A 9,212-nucleotide genomic window follows, 5' to 3' on the forward strand; every position below is an offset into this window, starting at 1 on the left:
GAAAATATATTTGTCTCTTACCTACCATTGGAGAAAGTCAATTATATGGTATAAAACTGAAGTCTGTAGTTAAAAAATAAATGTAATTCACTCTCAATGTTTTTCTTAATCTTTTCTTTTAATTTTAGGAATAAATACCTCTGTGAAGAAGGCTTTATTAGCAATTTTTTGAATTTTGTGTATTTCTTTTTCTTTTTGTTGTATTTTGGTAATATTATATTTTATTCTTCTTACTTAAATTAGCATATAATTATCATACTAGTTTCAGAAAATTACTTTTCCTGGTCCATATACAGTACCACTATCAATCAATATGTCTCATCTTCTTTTGGCATATATGTTTAGAGGGACATCTACAATCATGTTCAAAATTAGCTAATGGTGGTTATATCTGGGCAGGAGATTAGCATGAATTTTTAGCATTTTTTTCCTTTTCCCTTAGATTTTTGAAATAATGAGAATGTATCACTTTTAAGAAGACAAAGTCATTTTTATTTTCTAAAAATGGAGTAGGCAGAATAAATATGTGAAAAACACATTAATACATATATATATATCTTGTATTTTAACTCTGTTACAGTGTGATTTTTACTTCAGAACACAAATTATAATTACATCATGGTGTTCTTGCTTTGTTAATACTTAGAACATCTTGTTTTTATAGTATTTACTATGTGCCAGGCATATGCTATATATGCTCTATGTTTAGGAAGTATGAATTATGATTAATTCTTATCCCAAACTAATTAGGCAAGTAATATTATGTAAATTTACAAAGAAGAAACTGTGTCTTTAGTTAAGAAACTTCCCCTAATTCAATAAATGTCAAATCCAGGATTTAAATCTTGCTCTAAAATCTATACCCTGCCCACTATAACATGTTTCCTGCCATCCATGTTATCTTGTTATCCCAGGACTATGAAAATAAACGTAACCTAAAACACATTAGATTCACTTTAATTTTCCCAGTTAGATATAAAAAGTCTCGGCAAGTACAACAGCTATTAGTGAAAGGTCTTTATGATCTTGACATGGAGATGGAAACTTTGGAAGTTCTGTTGCCACATCCCTGAATTTCCTTCCTCATCTTTCCTTTATCCTACGCAAAAAGTCTAGAGTTAAAATCTTGACAAGCAGAATCTCCGCTGGCTCAGGAGGTTTCTAGAGGGAATACATATGAGTGCCGAGTCTTGCCCCTCACCTCCACTATAGTTACTAGCAAGACAAGGAAGAACCAATGGAAAAGTCAAGGGCTGGTATCTTCGAAAGTAAGTGTGGGATAGTCCTCATATACTAAGAGGGTCTGATTTCCTCCTAAAATTCAGGGGAGGGCTTCCCTGGTGGCGCAGTGGTTGAGAGTCCGCCTTCCGATGCAGGGGCCACGGGTTCGTGCCCCGGTCCGGGAGGATTCTGCGTGCCGCGGAGCGGCTGGGCCTGTGGGCTGTGGCCGCTGAGCCTGCGTGTCCAGAGACTGTGCTCCGCAACGGGAGAGGCCACAACAGTGAGAGGCCCGCGTACCGGAAAAAAAAAAAAATTCAGGGGGGTTATCTCTACAAGTCCTTTGCCCCTTAATCCTCACGGCCAACTGGCCTCTAGTAAAGGTACCCACATTCCCTGAGAGCCTTAAGGAGGCGCTGTGCTAGGGACTTGCCATGGATGACTTATCCCTCCCAACAAACCACAAGGAACCACTTAAGTCAGCTTATAAACCACAATACTGAGAATCATACTTGGGTCTCTTTAACCCTCCCCCCACCAGAGACCTATGGTAGAGAGTGTCCCAAAATACTTAAATGAAGAAAACAAATGCATTGGTCATCAATAGCAATTCCCACTAGTATGGAAGTATTAAGAGATAAGCAAAAAATTCCTCATATCTCAGTGACTACTATTATGATTTGTCTCTGTGTCAGAGTTACAAAGTATCATCATGTATAGCTGGCATGTCCCTCAGCTTTGTTTTCTATAATTTCTATAGCAAATTCCAGATCAAGGCCCAATACATATGATGTGTGCCTCAGGCATGGGGTTAGGCCAAGTGGAAATGTATACAGACTCCTTATGTACTATTGCCTTCACTCTGACGTGGTATAAAAATTAACAAAAAACCATAGAGAACTAAAAAAACAGTAACTGGTTATGAACCCGTCCATGAATATTCATTCTAATCACTGTACAATAATCAATTAGTAGTATACACAGCAAGAAAATACGAAATTTGAGGCTACAGATTGCAGAACTGAATAAATCATCATTTTGAAATGACATAACTAGAGATAATGCATTTTCTTTTCTGGATGAAAGATTCATTTATGTTTCCTAGTGGAATAAATAAAGGGGAAAAATACACATGAATGGTAAAAAAAAAATTAAGCCAAAGTGTCTGTTCCTACAAATACAGGTCAAGAAAAGCATTGCTCACATTATTTGATTTTACAGTTTGGATATTCATTACCTTGTTTTCTTAAGACTGAAAAAAAAAAAATGTGAGTTTACTGAATTTCCTAATGTTTTATACAATGCAGTCGACTTTTTAAAAAATACACGTTAGGGGCTTCCCTGGTGGCGCAGTGGTTGGGAGTCCGCCTGCTGATGCAGGGGACACGGGTTCGTGCCCCGGTCCGGGAAGATCCCACATGCTGCGGAGCGGCTGGGCCCGTGAGCCATGGCCGCTGAGCCTGCGCTCCGGAGCCTGTGCTCCGCAACGGTAGAGGCCACAGCAGTGCAAGGCCCGCGTACCGCAAAAACAACAACAACAAAAAAAACGACGTTAACACATTAACAATATTACTAACGAAAAGTTGTAATGAAATTTCTGGTTCTTTTCTAAGTTTACCTTTCCTAATATCAAGTGGTAGAATGTGCTCTGGTGCTTTACATTTTAAATGTGATGTTTCAACTAATGTTGCCAGAAACAAAATGTCAATGAGGATGCAAAGCTTCTAAAAACAAACTAAACTAGAACTATCAAAGACATAAAATAGAGTAACCATAGTCATGCTAATTTTAAACGGTCACTGATTAAACGTTTTTTTCCTAATCAATGTCAGGCATTTGCTATATCTTTTTCAGAACTGTTTTTAAGTTATTCATAATTTCATACTTCTAAATTTCTCACACCTTTAATGAAGGAACATAAAAATAATAGTGGTAGCGTGGAAAAGAACTTAGATGCAATGCTCAGCAAACCTTACATATGTGTGTGTGTACGCGCGCACGTGCACACACACATTCCCACTCCAGACCTAAAATGGCTGAGTTGCAGGATATTGTTGCTTGGTGACCAAACAGTATCTCCTCAGCCACACAGTAATCTAAACAGTGACAGATATGTCTCCTCAGTTTTAGGCATGGCCAGGACAAATATTAAAGGGCATGTTTATCTTCTCCAATCTTCCACATTTTTAAGTCAGTTGTCACTTGCTTGATTTTATCATCAGTTATATCTAGGCTTCAGGGGGGAAAGTATTTGCAAACCTACATATGTTATTTTGGAAAAACAAGAGGTAGAACCAAGCTTCTTTCAGACTGAAAGATAGTCCTGTTTCAGTTAAGTCTGTGTGGTGTCTGCTCTCTTCTAGTCCGACCTCCCAGTTGCTATCAGTCTCCCTTTCTTTCATTAAACACAAGAAGTTAATTAGCCCCAGCCTGTCCTCTCCCCTTCTCTCTTTCCCTTTTTGCAGTAGTAATGATGTCTAATTACCGGCAACTGTGGGTTACTGAAACACCAGGCGCAAATCTCTCTCAATGACAGCAAAGCCAGCCATGAACCTTCAAGCCTCAAAAAGCTAGCATGATTCTTAGTCTACTTGAAAATACCATTCAAATACAGTACTTTCTTTCAACCGATATATGCCTTTGAATGAAAAGAAAAAGATATTCTTTGTCTTTCTGGTGACTACACTCCTGTTATCATAAAGAAAAAACATATTTTTAAGGAAAAATATTTTGAGATGTGGGGAAACACATGATAAAAGGGGATCTTTATTTTTTAACTCATTGAAATGATGATTGGCTGCCTCTCAGAGAAGGAGGAGCCTATAATTCTATGTCAGGAGCAGCATAAAAATTTCATAAACAGCAATAGGAGAGTTCATGAATTAAAAACATCTGCAACATTTCCAAACGGGTCTGAATGAAGATCAGAGCTCTTAAATACTACACGGGAAACCATTATCCAAGAACATCACCTGAAGGGTTACATTTTCTCCCCTAACTATATGGAATCCTTACTGAAAAGAGACACACGTGTTACTTTATTATTAACCCTGGAGTTGTTACTCTATATTAGATGTCTTAGCAGCAGTTCTTTAACAACTCTGCATTAATTTTTCAATGAAAATATGGTATCTGAGCATGTAAATGCTGGTTTGAATTACTGGCATCCATGTTTATCTTAGCGCCTCTACAACCATTACAGAATTTACGTTAGAATTTTGAATTAATGTTTTAAAAAGGCACACCTGTTTATACATTCAGTGTATGTAACAAAATCCATGCAAGTATAAACTCGCTGGTGTAATACACAAGTGAAGCTATCTGCCACGTAAACAGAGGTGCCTAAGCATAACATAAAAAAATGAAAAGCAAACTCCCAAGCTAGCAATTTAAAAAGAAAAGACACAGAATTATTAAATAATATTCAGGTAAATATATCTTAAATGATTATTATATTCATCAATTAGCCCCGTATTGCCCGAAGGAAAATATATCCACATGTTGTGAATTCTAATTTACTTTGTCTAAAGTGAGTTATTTTTTTAAATCAGGTTCTTCATGTTACTCCCAATGCAAATGAATCAAAGCACTTCATTCTCTGTGACAGACTTCTGGCTCATCCAGATGTAAATAAACCTCAGTTCATCCGTGCTCATTACTTAGTAAAGCAATCTCACCATTGTCTTTAGCAATGCCACATGTTAAAAGAGAAGGCTGCATTTATAGATCGACCTTCTAGAAACCTTCCAACAATGGTACATTTTTTTAAAAAACATCAGAACTTTTATGTGTGTTTCCATTTCACCTTTATTTCCATGTCCCATTTTCCATATAAATTTCGAGAGAAATACACTCCCTTCAAACAACTACCTCTAATTAATCTCAAGAAACCATAAACTGCTTTCCAAACATAAAAGAGTCCTCCAAATAATCCTTTGAAAAACCTTTCATGCACATATTTCCAATTGAATATACCTCCGTTTGATAGAGAAGAATAGCTTTCAAGGCATCTCGTTTCTAGCATCCTCCAGGAATACTGCACGAGAAACAGTGGCCAGTAAGGAAGGGAGGAAAAGGAGCAAATGCTCAAGAAACCCGAAAGCGAGGCAAAAATGTACAGGATGCCAGATACCCTCCCCCACCCCTACTCCAGACGAGTACCCACCTAGCATGATGAAGAAAGAGGTCTTACGGATCTGATCTGCAATCCTACTTGTAGCCCACAATTCCCATCTCCTTAAAAAGGAAATTGACGCTGCCGCCGCTCCCCAGCCTCACAGGCTCCTGCCTAGTAGGCTGAGGTATACTGAGCTCTCAATGCCAGAGCCTGGGCTTAGAGCTTTGTGGCCATGAGACTAGAGCCATCCCAGAATAAGGAACAAATACGTACACCACTTGACTGCGCCCAAACCCATCTCGCTTTGTTGGTCATCATGTAGCTGCGGCTTTATTTGTGAAAGGGGCAAGTGGGGAAGGGAATGGGGGAAATAGGAGGAGGAATCTCCAGGACCTTATCTACAATCTAAATAGTCGTGCTAAGATCTCCGGGAGTGATAAAGGCGATCGGACAGCCCGGTGTCTCCCAACAGCGGCGGTCTAACAAAAAAACCTGATAGTGTCCGGGGGAAAACCCCACATCCACGACCAGCGCCACGTTTGGGCTTTGTGCCAATAAGGAGACACTGTAGACTATCGATCAGAATCGTCTATTATCAGAGCGTGCGTCTGGGGTTCCAGCGTGGCCTTTATGAGCGGTGGCGAAGGCGGGACACGCGCCAGGCGCCCAGCGAAGGACGTGGGACAATGGCCCAGCCCGAGGACGCGGGACGCCGCCCGACCAGGGGATGGAAGCTCCAGCAGCGGGTCCGGGAGCCCGGAGGCCAGGAGGGCTGCGCGCTCTGAAGGTGCGCTGCCGCTTTAAAATAAAGGACCACAAAGACTCCACGTTGGGGGAAACGCGCCTGGCTCACGCGACTGGGGACGACTTGGGGAGGGGGTTGAGAAGGGTAGGGGCAAACGAGCCAACGGTGGCTCACGGCTCCCCCTTTCTCCCCCACCCCCCCAGCGCCGGGCTGCTCGGGCAGACGAATAACAGAGGAAGGCGAGTCACTCACCGTGGTCTTGACCGGCACGTAGAGCACTTGCTTTGCGCCGCCGCCCCCGCGGACCTCGTCCGGCTGGCCCAGCTGGAAACCCTTCGATTTGACCCAGAATTTAAATTTGGCGTTGTCCGTGGAGCTCGACTCGCAGCCGTTGAGGAGCTGGACGATCCGCTCGTATTTTTTACGGGTCACCGTCTTGGTCTTGCCTGAGTCCCCGTAAGTCCTGAGGCACCAGTCCTGGAACTGGCGGTACATGTCGCGCTCACTCTCCATGTTCCCTGCTCCCGGCCGCCGGCCGGATGCTCCCAGCGCACTTCGCACCTGTTCACCCCGGGCTCATGAAAAATGCAGCTCCCGCCACGATGTAGGGACGCGAGGTCCCGGCCGCCGCCAGAGCCTGCCTCGGGTGTTGAGGGGGGGAATGGGGAGTGGGGAGGAGGGTCGGTTGGGCACCAGCGATCAATGCCCTGTGCTACCAAGTCTCTGGTTCGTTCGTAATTGCGACGGATGTCTTGGACGCTTTTCTCGTCTTCTTAGTGATGGGTCTCTTTAATACTGTAGGAGTAGGACCATCCTAACAGCATCTGGCCCGGAGGAGCTGGGTTTTGAATAATTAAAATCCCATTCCTTGGTTTATCAAAAACCCACTATTGACTTGAGGTGGTCCCTCGACGCCTCGCCCGGGGCTGTGTCCGGGGCAGGCAGGTGGAGCGCAGCGCCGCCTCCCCGCGCGAGCCCCAGAAGCTTCCCCAGCCTCCGGCCCCACGGTCCAGGAGAGAGGGCTGCGCCTCTCTCAAAAGCAGCTGCCCGGCCGAGCGCCTGAGAGCGCGCTCCAGGGTCCTGTTCCGCTTCGGCCTTTCCCTGCGTGGGGCGTTCAGGGACTAGAAAGAGAGAAAGTTCTTACCTGTCATGATGTTAAACCTATCAAATCCTGCTACACAGGAAATTTTTTAAGGTATTTTTAAAGCGGCATACAATGTCATTTCTTCAGATGCATTTAGGCTAAATTCCAGTCCCGGAGGTAGGTTCCAGGAGTTAAGTCCCAGAATTAGCAAAGCATTCACGAAGATTTGGCCATAGTTCTATAGGATAGCCTGTGGTACCCCAAACAGATATCCGTTCCAGGGGGATGTGGGTAAACGAAGGCAGGCCGCTGGCGGCGGGTCTCCCGGATAATGATGGGGTCCCCAGACAGGACTCTGGTCTCTGGCGAACTGGGTACAAGGCATAGAAGTAAGTTTATGATACAGATGCTTAAAACCCTTTGCATGAAATTAGAATATAGCGAGGTATCATTTTCCCATTGCTTGGTTACAGTTTGCAGTTCACACGGGAGGTTTCGGATGTCTATTTTCCCCCTGCCACGTCATGGACACCCCCTCCACACCTCAGAGTGGCCAAATATGAGTTCCTCCGGACGATTTCTCAAGCAAATGAAATCAGCGGTTCCTCCATTCAGGATTTCCATCCGTTTGTTACAGAGCTTGGAATAGGAGAGTTCCCATCCTCCTCGCGCTGCGATTGCGGCCGCTCCTCTTTATTCTACTCTCTGCGGAGGCCCGCGCCCGTCCCGGGAGGCGGCTCTGCCAGCAAGGCGGCCCGACCAGCGCTCAGCGCCGGGTCCGCGTCCTAGCCCACCTTCGCCCCTCGTCGTGGTCTCCAAGACGAAAGCCCCGACTGGGAACGCGGAGTGTTTGTACCCAGTGCGCCGCAGCTGGTCCCGGCACTTGCAAAATGGTCAGTGGCTCCTGCTCGGCCAGGCTTAGTGTGTGCGTGTGTGTGAGCCAGGGAGCGAGGGCGTGCGGTGTGCAGGGGGTGCGCCGTGTGTGAGCGCGTCTCCGGGAAGGTCTCGCGGCGGCTGGAGCCGGGACTGACAGCCCAGGCGGAGCGCGAGCAGCTCCACACACTAAACCTCTCGCCTCTCCCCTCACCCCCACCCCTCCCACTCCCCTCTCCTCCCTCCCCCCCTTCCCCGGCCCCTTCCAAGCTCTCTGATTGGCCAATGGGACAAAAGTTTCTGTGGAGACGGCTGGGCGCTGACGTCACGGACAGAATTGTCCCATTTAGGGATCCCGGGGGCAGTGCGCATGCTGCAGGCTGCAGGTTAGAGGCAGGAGGAGGTAGCAGCGGGCCCGGCGGCAGCCAGGTGGCGGAAAGGAGCACTCAGCATCCAGGTGGGGGGACGACTCCAGCAGGGTTTCCATGGAGATTCCTCTGGGTCTAGCCTAAAAACAGCAGATCAGCTGACACCATTAGCTCAGGACCTAATTACTGCTTATTGGAGCAACAAATGAGGGAGAGGGCCAGCTGCAAAGGAAGAGTTTTTATCCACCCCCCCTCCCCATCTCCTCCTCTCTCCCCTCTCTGGGGGGGTTCTAGAGTCCCGGGTGAATTCTCATTAACTTGCAAGATTGCTGCATCGACAGCTCCTCCTCTAGAGGCTACCTTGACTGCTTTTATTCTTTTTATTCCCTTCTTTTGTATCAAAAAGAAAATGCTAAAATAAATCAGTTGTCCTGAGTCCTTGAATTATTTTTGCCCAATAAATATTAGACCGGTAGAGCTCAGAGAATCCACCGGCCAAGAGAAGTCACAAGTGGATCACATATAAGGGAAGGATCACTTTCAGTTTATTGAATTGGGTATTTATCTTTAGGCTTTTCACATTAAAATTTTTTTTTTCAATATCTTAAATAAATATTTGGAACAAGCAATTGGACAGAATAGTATTTTCCATCACCCTTCTAAATGTGTACCTCACAGGAACAACTCTCTTAAAAGTTTCCCTGGTGATATCAGAGACGGAGGATGATTCCAAGTCAAGAGATCTAGATTTTCTGGTATATTGGTCATAGGTTTCCTAGGAGATTCTGGAAGTATAGTTGGTCATTC

General features: G+C 44.8%; 1 protein-coding gene across 10 annotated transcripts in view; it reads right to left on the reverse strand.

Annotated features, from left to right (window-relative positions):
* The window catches only part of NOL4 (nucleolar protein 4), a 394,743-nt gene extending 387,848 nt beyond the window's left edge, over window positions 1–6,895 (reverse strand). For 6 of the 10 annotated variants that reach the window (XM_027127706.1, XM_027127705.1, XM_027127708.1 and 3 more), the window contains exon 1: window positions 6,333–6,895. In XM_027127706.1, the coding sequence (XP_026983507.1) occupies window positions 6,333–6,593 (261 nt within the window). In that variant the 5' untranslated portion in view covers window positions 6,594–6,895. Of the gene's footprint in view, window positions 1–5,383; window positions 5,827–6,332 lie in introns of those variants that run through there. The other 4 variants (XM_027127710.1, XM_027127707.1, XM_027127711.1 and 1 more) reach the window with 1 other exon arrangement.
* Between the last annotated feature and the right edge of the window lie 2,317 nt (window positions 6,896–9,212).

The sequence above is a fragment of the Aethalodelphis obliquidens genome, unplaced genomic scaffold, assembly GCF_003676395.1.
Source record: "Aethalodelphis obliquidens isolate GAN/ISIS:26980383/991018 unplaced genomic scaffold, ASM367639v1 scaffold32, whole genome shotgun sequence".
Lineage (NCBI taxonomy): Eukaryota > Metazoa > Chordata > Mammalia > Artiodactyla > Delphinidae > Aethalodelphis > Aethalodelphis obliquidens.